Source organism: Hippoglossus stenolepis, chromosome 11, assembly GCF_022539355.2.
Source record: "Hippoglossus stenolepis isolate QCI-W04-F060 chromosome 11, HSTE1.2, whole genome shotgun sequence".
In the NCBI taxonomy this organism is placed as follows: domain Eukaryota; kingdom Metazoa; phylum Chordata; class Actinopteri; order Pleuronectiformes; family Pleuronectidae; genus Hippoglossus; species Hippoglossus stenolepis.
This window is the reverse complement of record NC_061493.1, coordinates 22,431,375-22,452,124: the sequence shown is the minus strand read 5'-3', so window position 1 is coordinate 22,452,124 and position 20,750 is coordinate 22,431,375. Positions and strand designations below refer to the sequence as shown.

Below are 20,750 nucleotides of genomic sequence, written 5' to 3'. Positions count from 1 at the left end.
GTTTCTTCACATGTTTGAAGTTGAGCTAATTTCACTAATCACTGAGTTTGGTGGAAATCATTTTAGAAGTTTTTGCGTAAAGCTGCAAACAAATAAAACAAATAAAACAAACAAACAAACAAAGCAACGAGCAGACGCGGGTGAAAACATAACCTCCCTGACAGAGGTGATTCTTTATGATTGAAATTGATTTCTGACCTTGACAGACGAACAGCATCTAACATTCCTCATCCCAGATTACAGCAACCCATCTGCACATTGCACACACACACACACACACACACACACACACACACACACACACACACACACACACACACCACACACAGAGAGAGAAAGTGTGCCAGCTGAGCAGCATCGACTCCGTCTCATCCCTCGCTGCTCATCCTTCCACATCATTCATCATGTCGCCCTTTTAATGACACCACCTGTGTCAACAGGGAGGGTCCACTGTGTGTGTGTGTGTGTGTGTGTGTGTGTGTGTGTGTGTGTGTGTGTGTGTGTGTGTGTACTCTTGTTTACAGGCATGCTCAGATAACATGCAGGTCACATCTGGGCTCACAACATGTGAAGCCTTCACCACAACACACACACACACACACTCGTCTCTCGGTGCCTTGCAGGGATGTTTGACCCTCGTCCACGCCTCACGCTCCTCCTCCTCCTCCTCCTCCTCCTCCTCCTCCTCCTCCTGAGACCAGTCACCGTCTCGTAGCCTCGCTCGTGTCACTTTAGCAGCGGCGAGGTGTGAAGAGGCCGAGCTGACTGACGTCGACGTGGAGAAAAACAGCTTTCGTACAAAAGACGGCGATGACATAACGTCTGTCGAGTTCGCCAGCTGCTCCGTTTGTTCTCTTATCAGGAGGAGTTCGTGTCACTTGTTGTTTTGCAGAGTTTAATATTAACCAGATTAAGACAATAATCTGAATAAGACGCTGTCGTGTAAACATCAGGTTCTGATGACGTGAACCTGAATACGGTCATACTCCCAATAATCACATTAAGACATCATTCTGACCTCGTACTAATACTTCTTAATCGCATTATAGAGTCCGACTGGAATCCACGTTCACATAGAGCGGGTTACTGCATGATGTCATAATCTGTAACCGGACGTCTCCTCGTTACATCGCTCTGATCATAATAACATGACATCACAATACTACACAACAACATTAGAATGAATGTTAAATAACAGACTAACAGTATATAAACACAGCAGCTCTGTGGAAGGTGTTGTGCGTGAGTGCATGAATGAAAGTGTGATAAGTTACGTATCATTGTCAGGAGGTGTAACACAACAGCACACAGTGTTTGGGATGTTTGTGCATGAGGAAGTAAAATAAAACTATTTATATTGTAAAAGAAACAGAAAAACATGAGAGAGAGAACAAATCAGAGCGAGAGAGAGAAAGTGTCTCAGGTAAAATGTCTCAGAGAAACAAGAGGTCTTATACATGAGGACATATAAATAAGAGCCTGTATGTGAGTAACACACAGTGTTTCCAGACAACACTGATATTTGACTGTACACTGCAAACACACTGAGGCTGTGGTCCGCTGGTTATGTAGGCTAGTGTGTGTGTGTGTGTCTGTGTTGTTTGTTGTCTGCGATCAACACAGACACAACACAGACACAACACAGACACAAGCGGCTCCGACAGGGGAGGGGACCAATCACAACACAGATGTTTTCTCAATAAAACAAAGGGTGTGTTGTGTTGAAGCTGTTTTTTTCATATACACATTCAGCTGCTTTATTCTCGATCCTGTGAAGTGAAGTTACTGTAAATTATTTTTACTGATTCGATGTTAAGATCATTTGGAAAACAAGCTTTCTGTCCAACGATGCATTTTTGTCCTTTAAATTTACACAATAAAGTTGCAGCGGCTTTGAATAGTTAAAGGCTTTTATTTTGAAATATTGTATTTTAACCTGTCAACCAACCCCTGGATGTCTCATTTTGTACGAACCCCAAAAAACAGAAATTTAAAAAGGAAGTCGTGCTCAAAGAGGCAGTAATGTGAGAACAGGTTGTGACCTCTGACCTCTGAGGGTCCTCACCTCTGTCCAAGTGAGAATTAGTCACTTTGTCCAAACACGTCCTGACACTTTCTGTATCTTCTCCCCTCGCAGGTCCAGAATGTTCCAGGAACTTCACGGCTCCCCGGGGCGTCATCAAGACGCCGGGATTCCCCGAGAAGTACCCCAACAACCTGGACTGCACCTTCATGATCGTCGCCCCCAAGATGTCGGAGATCGTGGTGGAGTTCGACAGCTTCGACATGGAGCCCGACACCACGCCGCCGCCGGGCGCCCTCTGCAGATACGACTGGCTGGAGATCTGGGACGGGTTCCCCGCAGGTGAGGAGGAGAGGATGATGAGGATAAAGATGTGGGAGGGTACAACATGAGCTCAGGCTGACGAAGGAAATATTTCATCTTAAATCATAATAATAACATTTGTCCCCGTCTTGATCGGCTGGATGTACAAGTGGTTTGAATGTGAGCGTGATATTTTGGCGCTAAGGAAGGACATGTAGCTTCCAGGATTTACCCCCCCCCCTCTTGTCCAAGGTCAACTGTGATTGGCTCCAGTCTCCTGGATGATAAAGTGGTTTTAAGTGTTGAGAAGAAACTTTCCAGTCACATCTATCTGATCAGAACTGGCTTTACAAGATCCTGACTTTCAAAATAAAACTCCAGATAATCAGCGTGTCAGCTCCGTGGAGACGTCTGTGATTTTGTGTGGAAATAACAAATTTAAAAAGGCTTTTCACCAAATGTGGTTTGACTTTATGAAGTCATAAGTAAAAGGATTAAACTGTAATTCTGTTCATGTGTTTCCAAACTGAAACTTGCAGATTCTTTTACCAAATTAAATCATCAAAGTCACGATGAAAAAATGTCAAATACAAAAAGGATCCTCTGCTTCTCTTTGGTTTTTATGAGAATTAATCAGATGATTTACACTTTGACTTCGTTTGTGACGTCGAACATGAAACCTGCGTATACCCTCTAATTTAGTTTTACAACAGGTACGAGTCATAAAACCTGCCTCGTCACGTTAAATACATTTTTCTCAAAGACGGTTTCTTTAATTTTCTGTAGCTCTTGACTTTCCAAAGCATATTTCCACAAAACTATCTATTTATCATATGTATTTCGCAGCAGGTCTGAGTCACTAAGTGCTCAGTTGTGTTCAGGATGTGCCGAGAGAGAAACAGTGTCACAGTTCGCTCATTGTCCCTCGGCTGAACGATGGAGACACAACCTGCTCTGCGCTCGTCGTCTCTTCCATTGTTGTCTAATTAGCCGTACAGTGTGCGGATAATGGCGAGAGCGCAAATACCTCGGACGGGGGCCTGAGCCGGCTGCCAGGATGCCCACAATACTCACCGCTGTGCCCGAAGCTTTGCCTGATTATTGCCAGGATGATGGGGGGGGGGCTGGCATGGGACTATGAGGGACACAAAGACTGGCTCAGGTAGACAGACAGTGACACACACTTTAAAGATGTGCCAGCATACATCACATGCCAGGGCTGTTCCTGTCCAATGATCTGTGTGTGTGTCTGTTTGCATCATGTCGTGTGTGTGTGTGTGTGTGTGTGTGTGTGTGTGTGTTGGGGCATGTTGTGCGCAGAGTCAACGTGTGCGTCGGCGCAGATAACAAAACGTCTCTGTGGCCGGGTGAAGACCAGGATGTTCGTCTTTCATCCCCATCAAACACTTTCGCAGCATTTGCGGGAACATCAAATGTTTTCCCAGCATGCACTGCTGTTACATGTTCCCTGAGGGAGCGGTTCCCTTTGAGGACAAGAGCAGATATCAGGGGCTTGTTAGAGTTGAATTTCACTTTTCAACAGAAGCAGAATCAGATCTTTTATTAGATATTTTAAAAATATAGTTAGTTAAATTGGTCTAATATTTGCATAAAGACGTATAAAGGTAAATTAGGCAAAAACATACTTATCACAAGCTCCACATCTGGAGCTTTAAACAGATGAAACTGTTTGTTATGTGCGTGATGTGGATGAAAAGCTCCAGAAAACAATTCATGGGACTTTTGATGAGAATGTTTGAGAAATTCATTTTAATGTGCAGTTTCGTTTTTTCGGTAAATGACCAAACTGTAGCCACATTTCTCTCGGCCCCCCCGGAGTCCTCGGCGCTCTGCAGCTTCGAGAACAATACAAGTCTCGTAAATATCATAATTGGATGATTTTCACTTCTGCAGAAAACATCTTTCATCATTTAAAAAAAAGCTAAACACTCATCACGAGCCCCAGAAAAGCTCTGGGAAACCAAATCACAAATCTCAATCTTACTGTGATATCATTTTTTTTTATCACGTTAAAAATAGAGGAATTTAATTTTCAAGTTTCCTGTTTCCTAATTTACTATAACTGTGGCCACATTTATCTCCCCCCCCCCGGAGAACTCAAAGCTCCGCAGATTAAAGGAAAAACATGACGCAATTTTACAACATGTTTGCAACATCTCTAAAAAACAACACAACTGAACAACACAAACAGAAAAACACAATCCCCCCCCGGGGGCCGCCGTATGAAGCTGAAAGAAGACGCAGCCTCCCAGCGTCACGATTTCACACCTCCTCAGACGAGGCTGCAAACATGTAAAACATAATCCGTCACAGATTGTCGACGACATGCTTTAAACTAACCGATAAATATAATCCACCAGATTACCGACGCTAAGAATTCCACCGCCATCGCGCTGCGCTGCGTTTCTGATTATTTGCCCCCGAGGCCTGAAGGAACACGTTTGGAGAAATGTGATACGTGTGATTTAATTCTGGACTGAGCGTTCGGCTGCAGATTCTGTATCTCAGCCGAACAGGAGGCGGCGGGAGTCTGGTATTGTTTCCCCCCGCTGATAAGAACAGGACGGAATGGGCAGCAAACTGTGGGCAGGAGGCGACGTCGGCGCTCGGTGTCTGTCGCCGTGAAATCATGTTGTTCCAGGAGATTCCAGCTCCAGTTTGTGCCTCGGCTCAGCTCAGCTCGTTTCCTCAGAGATAAATCCTCAGCAGAATCTGAGACGGGTTTAAAGAAGCAGACAGAATCCCCTCGTTTCAGACTCTTACTGTAGAATAATCAATCTCAACTTTACCTTGATTTGTCTGTTGTGAAAGTTCAGCACTATTTTTATTATTTAATTTAAAGTTGTTAAACTCTTTTTATGAATCTGACAAAGTATTTTATTTGTGGACTGAAGATAAAAGTCTTTGAGGTTGTTTTAAACCTCAGGAGGTTTTTTTCCAAAGTGATTTGTCTTTATTAAAAAGTCATATTTATGCCTGTGACTCAAATACAGTGATAACATGATGTTTAATTAACCGGTCGTCTTGTTCCTTTAGCTCCAAGCAACTCAGAGTCACAAACTACAGACTTAATATTAATATAACAACGAATAATTCCTCCAATCTGATGAGTGGAGTTTGAGTGACGGTGTCTCCTGCCTCAAACAGCCTCAAACAGCCTCAAACAGCCTCGAGCACATTTACTTTTGAAATGTGCGTGTGTCTGCGTCATCTCACCTTTATTCTTGTCTCGGTACAACATCACCTCTGACAGGTGAGAGGTGAGAGACTGAGCAGACGAGGGATCAGCTGCGACTCCACTTCGGGTTTATTTTAATTCTGTGCAGAGGAAATACAACAGATTAAAAAAAACACTCGACTCTCAAGCTTGAATGTTTTTTTTGCCTGAAGTCACGAAACGTTTCCCGGGACGCCGAGGGCAGCGGAGCACAAAGTGAGTGGTGATGAATAATAAAAGCTCTGAGTGATGAAGCTGACGTTCTCCTCTCCTCTTCTCTCTGTCAAACCCCAGTTGGTCCCCACATCGGCAGATACTGCGGCCCGACCTCCCCGGGCCGCGTGATCTCCTACACCGGCATCCTGTCCATGACCATCACCACTGACAACGCCATCGCCAAGGAGGGCTTCTCCGCCAACTACACCATCCGCGAGAGGAGCCTCCCCCTGGGACACGAAGACGAGGGTGAGCAGCTGGATTAGTGTGGATTCATGTCCTCGATGTCTTTGTGTTACAGATCATAGTCTCACAGACTGGTACCATTGAATTTGCCTAAGTGTCCTTGAGCAAGATGCTGACTTCCTTCCAGCATCAAAGTAGCTGGTTTATGTGCGACCTTTGACCCCCGACCTCCATGTTGGAGGGAGGACGAGCAGAAAGACAATTCGTCCTTTCCGGGGAAGGAAATCTGACTTATTTTACGACTATGGCACCATGTGCTTGTTGCACGTGTTCAAACCTGCTTCCAACGTAAATTAACTTTGTCTATAACAAATTTATTACAGGAAATAGGAACATTTTTACGTAATTAAGCTATTTTATATGAAAATATAGACGAGACAAAGTCAACGCTGAACTTCCTTGAGCCGTTAACAACACACACGACAAGTGTGAAGCTGATAAGATGAAAAGTTCTGGAGATATGCGAGACACATACACACACAGATCTGGAATCAGTAGATAGATGGTAGCTGATAAGTTTGAATTAAATGTTCACAGTCAAAGTTTTTGTGAAATTATTTAATCTTTATTTAACCGATTTCTTATCTCGTAGCTCAAAGTTTAAATTGAAAACGTGATTCAGTGCTTGATAAAGACATTTTGACCTGGTTCTCGTCTCCCGCTGAACCAAACAGCTGCTTCTGTCCCAGTAAAGCTTCAGTTTTAGGGTCTTGTCCTTGTTCTGGTTGTGTCCACATGGTCTTTAACATTCTTTAAAGCCATCCGTCTGCCCTGGTTGACTGTGTGACCTCTGACGAGTCTGTAGAGGTTTAAGTTATGCTGGTCCGTATGGTTCCTACACTCCGGTGACCTCCACCTCAGTAAACTCCTGTTGCAGGAATGTGAGCGTGCACAGAGGTGAGTTTACGTAACGTCCTCTGCTGACTTATGGGCGCACAGGGCGCGCTGAACATAAAGTCCCATGTTGTTGTGAACGAGTGTGACCCGGACAATCTCCGGCTGCTTCTTCATATGTGAAAGACATGTGCCGGAAAATGTCCAGGTCCAGTTTTCTGGACTCTTTCTGGCGTTTATGTCGTTGCAGGTCAAGAGCAGCTCGTTGTAAAGAATAGATTTTTATCTTTAACGTGAAAAATGTGCCATAATTTGAATATAACAGTGAAAACAATGCACCATTTTATCACTGCATCACTACAAGTCTTTATAAATCACTGTGAGTCTCTCATGTATGTTGGATGCAGGAGAATCATCCACAGGGGTCAGACTCATTATCTGCACTTTGTTTTCTTTTCTCGTTCGTTTGTTGCCTCAGGGGCAGAAGACGTGTCATTGGGTTTTTATACGTGTGTGTGTCTGTGTGTGTGTGTGTGTGTGTGTGTCTCACATTGACGGTGACTGTTCTTGACAGGGTGATAATATATAGATGTAGCCTTCATGTATCAAACATGTCTGCGTGCTCCGTTGTGCGTCTGAGAGGTAAATCCGACCCTGTAGTGTTAACTGGGATGAGTGCGGAGCTGCAGTGGTGTTAGACAGAGCTCCAATTATCTTAGCTTAAGTAACACACACACACACACACACCCACACACACACAGACACACACACAGAGACAATTACTCTTCCTTCAGACCCCCAGCTAAGCTCAGCAGATTGAATTAGAGCCTCTCGGACCAAAGCACAGTGTCTTTTCTCCACTTTTTTACGACTGACGCTATAAACCAGGGATTCACAGGATTCACACCAGAGGGAAACTGGACCCCCTGTGGTGCTGCGGCCGTTTCTGTTCGGTTCGGGGAAAAACGTAGATGAAAGAGCTCCGTCGACTAATTAACACAATGTGAAATCACGTCTTGATTGAATAAGCAAATGTCCACATTGATTCAGCCGTGACACGAATATCAGAGACAAACCGTTTTCAAGTTAAAAGTAGAAATGAGCCGTTAGATGTTTTAAAGTTGAGTCGTGTTCTCGTCTCTGACCGCGCCCACACGTGAAGCCAACGCATCTCTTTCGCCCCCTGGAGGCTGGCTGCAGTACAAGTCGTAAACCCAACTTAAGCATTAACTTAAATATTGCTTTTAAATCGTGTTTCAGAGAACAGGGTTTTCTATCTATTCAAATAAAACCATCTGGAACACAACGGTTGCCGTTGCCAGTTGAAGCTTGAGCTCTGACGGGACTGTGAGACGCCATCTGACAGAACCAGCTGTAAACAACGTTTGTCTTCCATTCAAACTGATCTTTGCACCGGTCTTGTGTCTTCGGCCTCTTAAGAATTTCCAGAAAGAAGTTCTATCCTGGCAGGAGCTCTGCTGACAGCCACAGCGGGTTTCAAACTCACATCTCCAGCTGAGAATTTAGGGTTTTCTCTTGCTCCGTCCTGCCACCGCCCACAGAAACGGCCTCCAGCCGGGTCTTTGATCAGCTGAACCATCGGTCGTGGAGGCAGGTTTACGCCCTGTCTTTCCTTTTGGGGCGGGGAGGTGGACAGACAGGGGCTGAAGTTTGTCCCTCTCGCCTGCTGTGAGGGGGACAGGGAGGTCACGTCGTGAATAAAAATTATAAACGGGGTGAAAGAAAAGTTTGTGGAGGTGGAGGACGAGAAGAAAAACAGAAAAGTAGAAGCTTTTCAGGACTAAGGAGCGATTTTACTGTCTCATTGTCTCAGAGGATTTTATGACATTTCTAAACCGTCTCTTCAGAGATGCAGACGTGTGCTGTGAGATTATCCAAGAGAACTTTGTCCTGCAGGTTAAAGTTATTAGAAACAAGAGAAAGAGAAAATCTCCACAGTGCACACGACATTAGCTGAAATACTTGAATAATTATTTGAAGAAAAAATATCAATCTTAAGACTCCACGTTGGGCTCCGGGTGAATTTTAATATTCAAGAGTTGAAATAATGAATCAAATAAATTAAAAAAAGTAATTAAAGAAAATCATTGATGCAGCCATATATACAACATCTGGATAATTTTGCATATATACAGCCGTTTGGGAGCTATATTATTTTATTATTTTGATTCCATACACGTATTGGGTAAAGAATAAAGTGAAATCAATGCAAGAGAAAAATAAAGTAAAAGACACAAACACAAGATGTTTAAAGAGCCGAGTGTCAAGTTACGTGTGTCAAACAATCCAGGCTGTTTGAGAAATCAACTAAAGTTTTCATTTAGTTCCTGTAAAAGTCTGCACTTAACCATATGAATATCATAGACATGTGTCAGATTGTGTTATTGTGTTGTGGTTGACGCTGCCACCACAGCAGCCCCCCCCCCCCTGGACCGGCGGGGGAGCGGGGACGGACTCTTTACGGCGTCTGGCCGGCGCTCGCGTCACACTGCTCTCTTGTTGTTCTGCCCGAGTCAGAAACAACACGAGCTGTTTCTCCTCCGATGTTTACGACTCGAACTCGAACGGCTTCTTTGAGACTCTGGAGAGGACGAATGATTCATTCAGCCATTAGCAGCAGAGTTCAGTCCCTTCAGTTGACTATCTGTGAAGTAACCTTTTGAAAACTCATCTGTGTGTTAACAAAGAAAAACAAACTTCCCTTTATGGGTCGAGTTCATGTGCAGTGAAATGATGCAGCTCGTGAACAGGGACCCGATCTCCAGCTCCTCATTGGTTGATACTGTGGACTGAGAAAGTGCTATAGAAATAAAGTTGTATTATTATTATTGTTAGTATTATTTTTACAGACAGACTTATGACTAAATGGGTTGGGAGGGCGTTGCAGCAGGGTAGACAAAGCAGGCGATCACCGGGGCCGCGAGCTGAGAGGGCCCCCCCCCCCGAGAACGTCTGTTTACATCAGGCAACGATTGTTTTGCGAGAACGCCCTTAAACTCTTGAACCATCTATGTACAAGTACTTTCTTACAAAAACTAGAATGACTAAATGATGCAATGCTTTTTATTTATATTATTTATATTCGTTTGTGCTCTTTTGCCTGAGGCCCTCAAAGTCCCTGGAAACGCTCCTGCGGTCGGGCAAAGTCATTACATCAGCTCAGAGAGAAATCCATGTTCATTGATCCAGATGATCTTAAATAAAATAATATTATTCACACTTGTATACGACCCTCAGGCCTGATGTTGCTTGTTAATGAGTTTTCTCTGTCTTCGGCAGACTTCGCTTGCATGGAGCCGCTGGGCATGGAGTCGGGGGAGGTGTCTTCGGAGCAGATCAGCGCCTCGTCCCAGTACAACCCCAACTGGTCCCCTGAACGCTCTCGCCTCAACTACCAGGAGAACGGCTGGACGCCCTCGGACGACACCGTCAGGGAGTGGATCCAGGTCAGTTAGTGTCTCCGTCCGTCCGCCGTCCATCTGTCGTCGTGTCTGTCTGTCTGTCTGTCTGTCTGTCTGTCTGTCTGTCTGTCTGTCTGTCTGTCTGTCTGTCAGCAGGATCAAACCCTACAGAGCAGTGTTTTCGTTAATTCTTTAATTTCTATGATATTCCTACTGTTGGGCCTTGTTTTCGCTCTTTTGAGATTGGTCAAACCAGAAATGGAAATCCCTCCGATTTAGTATCTTCCCACGAGGAATCTGTTTACAGAGATAACATCGCGTTTACAATAAATGGTTGAAAAAAGGCTCCAAACGGGAATAAACGCACACAACGATAAAACGAAGAGATGAGATGAAGATGCTCCAGAACATCTGAGGCGGCGCCACTTGAACTCTTCAAGTAATTGAGACAAAAACAAACACCGGCTCTGCAGTTTGGAGTCTGATCTCAAAGTGGATGTGGAGTATTTGTTGGTTCACTCACAGAGAAACAACGTCGCCGGAGTCTGAACTCGTCTGCGCCGCTGAGATCTTCTGCTCACATCTGGGCTGAATATTGTTCACTCATTTGTAGCACTTCTCTGCATGTTGTATGGATACAGGATAAAAGAGGAAAGTCGGGATGCATTATTTAGTGGAGTCTGCCGCTCCTGCACGGTTGACATTTGTCACTTTCATTGTGAAATCTGACGTCGGAGCCTGAAGACTCTCGGTCACAGAGCAGCTCAGTGCTTGAATGTGTTTTAACGGATTTAATCTTTTTCTGGTCGAGGAAAAGTTTGAGTCGTGTTTGTCCACGAATCAGGGACAGGAATCTGTTTCAGCCTTGAACCGAAGAAAACATTTATTATTACTGTGGTTATTATTTCCTCATTGTAGTTAAACTGCTGAACATACAGGCCGTGATGAGGTCGTCACATTATTCGGAGAAGTCACTAATGTTCTACTCACATACGAAGGTTTGTGCACTTTCTTCTCTTGTCGTAACCACGATCATACAAGATTATATTTATTTACAATCTTGCGTTTGCTTTTAAAATGTGATTTAGCTTCTGTAGCCTGTGGATTTCTCTGATTTCCTCTCGGGGCCAGAATCCAGTGACCTGACAGGAGGACAGGTCACTGGAACTCCAGATATACGTAGGAGTCCTGGTTCACTTGGACCTGGGCTTTGTTTTTCTCAATATGAAAACAGTGAGGTGCGGCCGCGGAGCTTCAGGACCGTCCCATTGTCCGGGACAGGAACTCATACAGGAAGACTCACAATGCCCCTCGCAGTTAGAACAGGCCGTCGCTTCCTTCCTGAGGGGGTTACAGCAGGAAGCAGACAGCAAGACGGCCTCAGCGCTGGATTAGTCCGAGTGCCTCTCTATTGTCTGTCTGGGGACTTCTTCCAGCTACCGGGCAGCAGCTGAGCCTTCTGGGACATCATGATATGAAGGACAGCGTTTTAATGGAGGTTAATGGGTGTGTGGATGGCGAGAGCCTGGATTTACCTGAAGGTCGTTTACATGCAACAAACATATGTGGGATTAAATCATATAATCAGCTGTCAATCATGATGTTTCACTTCATTTTATAGCATCAATTAACTAATTAAAACACTTGAGCAAACATCAGTGTGATATGAACTACTAAAAATAACAGAAGTCAAGATTTCTAACATGGAGGAGGCAGGGTTAATGACCTGTACTGCAGCCAGCCACCAGGTGGGGGTAGAGATGCCTTGGCTTCACTTTTGGAAGCTGTCATGTCGTCCATCTTTATATCATATGAACACTCATATGTGTCACTCGTCCAAATTGCACCAAATTCACGACTGGACTTCGTTCGGCTCCCAATAAAACACCCACCATTTTGTAGAAGATCACTGGAGATTATTAATAACTAAATACACAAATACAGACGGACGGAGATTCCTTGAATTAGATGTCACACAAGGATCCGGACGTCAGGTAACGACGACTTCATGCATTCAATTACAACTTCAGTTTGCAACCCTGCGAACGAGACTTGATTAGCAACCAGGCCCGAGTGCAGGCCCGGACCACCGGGGACGCCAGAGGGCCCAGGTTCACTTAGCGGCAGTGAGTGCACAGTGATATGATTAATAATAGATAATGTTCCAGCACGGGAACACTGGTTTGTGTCTGAGCCTCTGGGCAAAGTGTTACCAAACTGGCACGTGAAGCGAATCCGCAGCGTGCACTCTACCTGCAGAAAACTTCAATATACGACGGGACACGTGCACAATGCACCGGCGGTGGGTGGAGCCAGGGGGCGTCCGTTTGTTTACACCTTCACTTTCCTTGTTGTATTACGTCTACAGAGCGAGATGCTGTTTGCTGGGGTCAGGGCAGGAGGCAGGAGAAAGTAAAACCATCTCTGTAAGATTTTAATTGGATATTTTATAACATTGTTAAGGAAGCTCTTCATTTTTAACGAGGCCAGTTTAACCTGCTTGGAACGTCTCACCCGTGAACCTCTCATTCCAACCAGCTCTCTGTCGACTCCGTATCTTGATTATTTTTCATTTAAAACACCACCAGGCCCCATGTTTTGCATAATTCACTTATTTTGTGGTGATTTGATTAAACCGCGTCAGTAAGATATCGCATGAGAAAGTAACAGCAGCAGGTTTCGGCTCCTCTGTGCGGGTCAGAGGGGATTTTCTTGCAGCTGATGGAGCGAGTTGAATCCAGACGTGAGAAGCGATGACTCAGAGCGGTGCCGGTGTTGCATTCAGGGAAAAAACTCGAGACAGATGACGAAATGCACAGGGTTTGCTTGTCCTCACCTCCGATGATGTAATGTTTGATATTAGAGTCGCAACAGCAATAACAAAATGAACCAGTTCGCTCATTGTCTCCGTTTAAATGGGAAAAACTACTTTCAAAGTTAGCGAACACAATAAGGAAACTGACAACACGACCACCATCAGACACACGCCGGCCTGCAAACCAATCAGTGTCAATTAAAGGAAGAAGCAGCCTGACGAGGAAACAAAGATCGTTAGTGATTATAATGTGAAGCCAAATCTAACTGGATCAAATATAAACAATGGAACAAACACACGAAGCCTGGTTCTGATTTTCAGTTTTTTTAAGAAAAGTCAGATACAGAGAAAGCTTTTTAGTATTATTATTATTATTATAAAACTTTATGAACCAACCACAGCATGAGGAATAATGCACCTGCTCCTCGACGTGCCCCTACGGTGCTAAATCTGAATCCAGGAGTTTTCCTTGTAATGTTTTTATTTAAATCTTTTCCCATTTTTCACGTTTGATCCCAACAATTACAGTGAGAGTGAAACCTCATTCCTCACGATACAAAGCACCTGCTACACTTCGCTGAGCACGGATCTGCGGAGCGTCCACCGCCGACCTCTGACCCGCCCGGGTGTTTTCCATCACGCTCGCTGTAGGTGCGGGGGTGGGGGGGGAGGTGACGGCCGCTCCTCGCTCAGCTCACCGACCGTGAGATTTGCGGCGGCGACCTCTCAGTCACACGCTCTCTCTCTCTCCTCCCGCGGCCCGCGGCCCGGTTCTCTGTGTGAGGACAGTTTTCTGTTCCGCTGGCAGCGACCATCCCCCTGCCACAGTGATTTATAGCCTCGGACGCGGAGCTGCTGCTCGCCCTCCGACTCTCTGAGCCATCTGAGTTATGACTGGTGTTTTTTTCTGTGAAGAGAATATCCCACTTTATTTGATTAAGTGTGATGCGTGGCCAGCTCCGCACAGCGTGGTTTGCCTCACGGCTTCCCATTCATCTCAGTTGAAAAGAAAATTATGACTTGGTTAATTCTTGCATGTCTGCCGCCGCCTCCTCTGCAAACACCTCTATTATTCATTTAAAGGCATTTATATTTTATTGATACTATTTTCAGGTTGCTATTCATAATGTTGTCGGGTGATGTTACCCTTGGCAATTTGGATGGCGGCAGACAGTTAGCTCATTATCTTGCTTTATGATGAATCTGTAATAGTATTTTTCACTGCAGTGACTCATTTCGTCAGCGTGCTGGTGTGTGTGTGTGCAGTGAAATGGAAATCCTGCATTTCATAGCAAATATCCACATTTTATTGATGTGAGGTTTGACAGCAGATTCGATGCTCATGAAGAAAATATAAAAAAATTTTACTTATGCAGCAGGACCATAAAAGCAAAGTGGAAATGAGCTTTGAACTAACTTTTAATGTGGAAATTATAGATCAATCCACGTTTGCAATATCAAAGATCGTTAAAGTTGGGTTTTAAATACTTGACTTCATCTTAAGCACAGATGTGTGAGATTACTGTCTTGAAAAAATGTACAAAAAGTACAAATGCTCCACCCGGGCTCCATATGTGTGGATGTGTCCCACACTGGTCAGCGGGTGCATCTGGACCAGTGGCAGTAAAGTGACTTGTTATTGAACTCATGACGTCAGCACGGGAAACGCTTCCTTCCATCCTGACTTCAGGTATTTATAGACGCCCTGCTGTTTGTCTTCAGGAGCTTTTTGACGCCACCAGGAAGAGCTTCAGCGTTGAGCATCTGGAGAACACATTTGGGTTTTTGTGTGAGCGGAGGTGTGTTGTGGAAGCTGGGGCGGGGGGGGGACCGCATCACAAAGGATCCTACAGAGGGAGTTTGAGGGTCTCGGGATCCAGAGCAGACCTCTGGAGTGAAGCCACAGTGATCTTATGAACCGAGGGGAACCTGCACTGTGTCTGTGCTCATCATCAATCTAACGTTTTAATCAATCGGGGGGTAATTCAATTAAATTTATCACATAAAAACAACGACTTAGATCTAATTAACTTCGGTCTAATTTGGGATTAAAATCCCGAGGCTGCTAAACGGAAGTGTTTCAGAAATGGTTCCTCGTTTTCATCGATGCCAAATCATCGTAAGATTCTGTAAACGTTAAGTCATCGGATTAACGTAATCACGTTAAAGTTCTAAATACAAACATTAGAATGTGATTTCTCAGAAAGGAGATAAAGGAAATCAGATCAGACGCTGTGTAAAGTCGAGTTTTGTAATTTCACTACACATGATTTAGATGTGAGTGTGTGTGTGTGTCTGGTGTAGGTTATAATGTAGTAATGACTACCGAGTACTCAGGTAATGTAGTAATGACTACTAAGTACTCAGGTAAAAATGTAGTAATGACTACTGAGTACTCAGGTAATAATGTAGTAACAACTACTGAGTTCTCAAGTAATAATGTATGAATGACAAATGTAGTAATGACTAATTAATACTGTTATTAATACAGTACTGAGGGCTCAGGTAATACTGTATTATTGACTTATATAGTAGTAACTATAGTAATCAGGTAATAATGTAGTAATAACTGCTGAATACCTAAGTAATACTGTTATATTAAATATAGTAATGACCACTCAGTAATAACTATTAGGTACTCAAGTTATAATGGAGTATTGACCAATAAATACTGATGTACTGATGTAGTAATCACTACTGAGCACAGCAATAATTAAGAATAAACTTCAGCAGATGTAGTTTTCCTGTATTTCTCAGTAAAGAAAGTTGTGCATGCAGTGAAAATGTGTTTTTCTTCCTCTCCTCTGGATCCTCGGGGGACGGCACTTCCCTGAGTCGCCACTGAACCCTGAGAAATAACTGACTGTTTCTTCACTATCACTGTTGGTGCAGTGTCCTGTTCTGGCAGGAAGTAGCGGGGCTTTTGTTCAATCTGCTTTAGACACACTCAGACTGAATTATGTCTCCTTCCTGCATTTTGTTCCCTTCATTAAAAAAGCCCGAAGTGAGACTGTTTTCTGTGGCGAAGATGGAGGCTCTGCCAAGTGTCGAGCAATTAGAAGATGGAAGAGCAATTAGCTTTAGTCGTCGCACTGAGGAAGTCCGGAGAATGGAGCTCTGAGCGGCCGCTATAGAAAACATGTCCTGACAATAGATGACTGTCTTCAGCAGCTTTACTTCATTCAAACCCCGGGGAACCGTCCGTTAGCTCATCTCACACCAGCAGCACATTTATTAAACCTTATTTATCTTGATTTAAAATAAGAGATAGATTTTTTTTAAATGTTATTGCTCAAATTTAAGGCCGTAAACAGTCTCACTCCCTAAATACCTCTGTGAATTATCGATTAACTCTCTCTCTTTTACACAGACGTCAATCTGACCGACCCATGCGACTTAAAGGAGACATATTCTCATAGTCAGGTTCAATTGTGTTATTACCAGAAAAGGTTTATAAGCTCTAATGCTCAGAAAACACTCGTTAGAATGTCCAATGCTGCAGCTCCTCTCTTCAGCCTCTGTCTGAAATGCTGCTACGTGCATTACGCAAATATAATATATCATATAGACTTTGGGCTTTTTAACTTTGCATAAGTTTTAGCCTCACATGAAACCCTCTACAACACACTCGAGGAAAGAAGATGTCTCTGGAACCACCGTGGAACATGAAACATCTGGACGCAGCTCTCGAAACTAACTGTCGTTGTTGTGTTTCCCAGACACGACGTTGGGCCGACAAGTTGACGTTGTGTCATTTTAAAGGATTAGAAATGATCGCAAACCACTAACTCTCAGTCTTCTATGTGACGTCTTCGCTTTGTAACTCAACTCACAGCAACGTGTGGTGTTCGTGGGGGGGGGAAACATCTCGTGGGAATTAAGATCCGGATGCAGCCGGGGAATGACGAGTGCGAACAATCCCGCAAAGCCTCGTTTCCCAGGGGTCTCCCTGTCAGTCACAGAGCGGCGGTGAATCTATTTTCTACTTTCCTCCTGAAGAAGCATCAGTGGTAGAAAGTTCAAGGCCTCTGGTTCCTTCCCATGTACAGTATCATGCTGATATAATTACACACCATGTATTACCCAAGCATCCCACACACTGAAGGCTCGAGTGTATTCCGGTCGCAACTGATGATTTTCAAACTCAACAAACAAGCAATTTAGTTTAGTTTGAGTGGAGTGAAATGGAAATGACCTCGTTTAATACCCGGTTATGAAAATAAATCGATTTCACTTTGGTGCTTTGATACAGTTCGGAGGAACTTGATGCGATAACTATATACGGAGCTGCAGCCTCGGTGAAGTCATCTTCATTTGAGATAAGCTTTAGTATTTGTGGACTGATTTTAAAAAAGAAACCCCGACTGTAGAGCTCTGTGTTATCGCCGCTCCGCTCTTTGATGATTACCATCTTTCTTCTTTTTCAAGCCCATTGAACGGGCTTGTTTCTCGACGTCGCTTGGCAGCAGGGAGATTAAAACGCCTCGGCCGTTTCAAAAAAGACTTGTTATCTGTTGTTTGGCCCGTAGATGATAATTTGGGGAAAGAGAGTGTAGTCACGAGATGAGATGATGTCGCTGTGATTTCATTTTCAGAGACTTATTTGAAGGATTTCTGCGAAACCGCCGGTGAAATAAGGAAAATCACATGTTCATTCCAATCACTCTTTGAGTAAAACCAAAATTAAATCTCTTCCCAAATAAAGAGGAGGTTTTATAAGGTTAAATTCGGATTCTTTTTTTAGGACGTCTGCGGAAACAAGGTTTGAGTTTGTTCGCTGTTCTGGGAAATTAGTTTATTCAGTTTATTCAGTGTAGTCGTACAATCAAACCGGTGATTGAGCCTTGGACGCTGACAGATGTCGGTTATTTAAAGACGTGACAGGTAATCAAATGTTTCAGCAGATATCAGTCGAGGTCTGTGGAGTTTTTTACAGTTTGAAAATCCTCATTTGTCAACAACTAAATCCTCAACATGGAAGTTGAGTGATTAGTTCCCAGCTTCGTCCTAAAGTCTCCATATCCACTCCGGAGGTACCGGAAACGTGAAGATGAAAATTGATCTCTGTTAAATCTGGTCAGGAAGTCAGGGATGTGAGTTTGGGAGATCAAATTAAAGTTAAAAACACAAGTTAGGTCAGCACGTATGTTGCCTGAGGGTCAGAAACACAGGAAGTGACCCCCTGATGGCTGCTCGGTGAGTTTCATTAAGACCATTAAGTGATTTAAATGAGTGTATCAGTGTTTTTATCTGCTGCTCTATCGGCTCTTGTGGGACATCACAGTTAAAAAAAACTTCTACAGACTATATATATAAATGTAGATACACACTCACCCCCCCACAGGTCACACACTAGTCATTAGTGATGCGGGTGGACAAGCGTAAAATTGATCCTGAGCTGGTTCACACCACACACACACACACAGACACACACACACACAGACACACACACTGTTCCTCTGGACCTCAGTCTCAACTGGTTTGAATTAAACCTAAACGCAAAACACATTCAGCTTCATCCGGTTGTAGAAAAAAACAAGTTGAAAAGAGCAACAAGGGACCAATGAGGAAATATCTATTCCGTACCTACTGTGTTAAAGAACAAGATTCATGGTCTATATACTGGGAATTTATGTTTTTTTTTTAAGTGTCTTATTTCCACAATCAAAATGACTGAGAGGATTTTAAAAAGCTATTTAATCCGTCGGCGCCTCGTCTCATCAGGTGTAAGTGGCTATTTGAGGAGAAAGTGATGGAGGAGTACTCATTACTTCCAATACTTGTCAGCAGTTTAGTAGTGAAGCATAGAGACAGTGTAATTTCCCCTCAGAGGTCTTGGTTATGTGGTGCGTCTGTCTCTCCTGCGTCCTGCTCTGAATTTTCACTGTCTACTTACGGACGGCTCACGGTATAATTAATGAGATCCGAGGCAACTGAGACACCGGCACGAGCCAGAGGAGCGTTTGTGTGAGGAGAGTTTGTCTCTTTACGTTTAAGTGAGCACTAAGTAGAACGTTTTAACTCACAAATTACATCCCCTCGTAATGTAAAGAGGAAATCTCTGAAGAATGCTCCTCTTCTTTTTTTTAGAAAAATCTGCTTCTTCTTTTGATGCGCTCGCACTCCCTGACATTTTAAGATCCGCTCAGAACAAACACAACCTTGTGCTGCAGCAGACTCGGGTTTAATTAATCTTCCAACATTCAGAAAAGTTTTGCACCTTCGGGCTCTCGTTTCCTTTAAGTGTTTTTTTTTTTTTTTGAAGGGGGCTGGTGAAAGCTTCTCATTCTCTGTCCCTTTGGATGTTCCAGCACGAATCCACTTATCCCTCGTGTGCCTCAGATGAACTCCAGTCACTGACACAACTTTGTCTGTATATTCCAGACACTTATTCACATTTAGCCACATATTTCATCCATTATCCGTTACTTTCAAATCTATATTTCAAGCAATATTCATTACTAATATACATACTGTTTATTTAAACCGTAATCCTTCATTTTCAGATATGTATTGAAACAATAATTTACTTTTTAATACATATTCTGACCATTTATCTATGATATTATTCTTACCTATATATTTTGCACTTTTAAAATGGATTTTGCCCATTTATCCATATTTTGTTTTAGTTTTCTCAACCCTTACATCACTATTTCTTACCCTTTTTCACATTTTAACAGTAACTTTAACTATTTCAACTTCCACCACGTTGGCCTGACACACTCCATCACTGTTCATACTCATTCGGTTGTTACAGCTGAGCAAACATGTTGGTGTTTTTCTTTTGAATCTAGCTTCTTGTGGACGAGCTGCTCCGAGTCGTACAGCCCCCGTTCTCCCCGGGGTCTCTTCCTGTTGATCCTGAAGCCTTCCACTGACTTATCCTCGTCCTGCTCTGTGTTTCCAGGTGGACTTGGGATTTCTCCGGTTCATCACGGCCATCGGGACGCAGGGAGCCATCTCAAAAGAGACCAAGAAGCATTACTTTGTCCGCGCGTACAAAGTGGACCTGAGCTCCAACGGAGAGGACTGGGTCACGGTGAAGGAGGGCTCCAAGCAGAAGGTGATGAAGTTAAAGACGACTCACTCGTTGCCGTAACAACCCCTTGTTTGTATAATGAGTAATGAAGGACTCGTTCTAATCGATGGGGGGGGGGGAGTGTGGACGACTGAATCAATGTTTTCTGAGGCTGCCGGCGTTTTGGCAGCGCGCCTAATCCCAACGTCTGCTTTACATCTTCACGTCGCTCATCGCTATCTGAATCAATTTCCACGGAGGAGCAGCGCTGCACAGGAAGTTCCTCTGACTGACACCGCTGAAGGAAAACAGACCGAGTTTCTCGTTGAACAACATTTTGATCGACAGGCTACAAGAGCATCGTGCTAAAACTTCACGTGTTCAAATCTGTTAAATGAAGCCGAGGAGAAAAACGTCTGGTGCCTCGTGTTTCAGCTTCAATGGAAAGAAAGGCTGAGACGTTAAGTGAAGTATATTTAGTCACAGGTCAGGGGGTCAAGCCAGGTTTCGCTCAAACCGCAACACGCCAGGAAACGGAAGCAGCAGGAGAAGTTTACAACAGCAGAAGTTGTTTCTCTCTAATTCCTGGTGTATAAATAGATTGAACATATTAAGTAACACTAACATGAAGC

General features: G+C 43.8%; 1 protein-coding gene across 1 annotated transcript in view; it reads left to right on the top strand.

Annotated features, from left to right (window-relative positions):
• The window catches only part of LOC118117684 (neuropilin-1a), a 63,483-nt gene that overhangs the window by 24,809 nt on the left and 17,924 nt on the right, over positions 1–20,750 (top strand). Inside the window, exons 4-7 of the mRNA XM_035170133.2 lie at positions 2,138–2,365; positions 5,859–6,029; positions 10,161–10,327; positions 20,008–20,163. Coding sequence (XP_035026024.2) covers positions 2,138–2,365; positions 5,859–6,029; positions 10,161–10,327; positions 20,008–20,163 — 722 coding nt within the window. The remainder of the gene's footprint in view (positions 1–2,137; positions 2,366–5,858; positions 6,030–10,160; positions 10,328–20,007; positions 20,164–20,750) is intronic.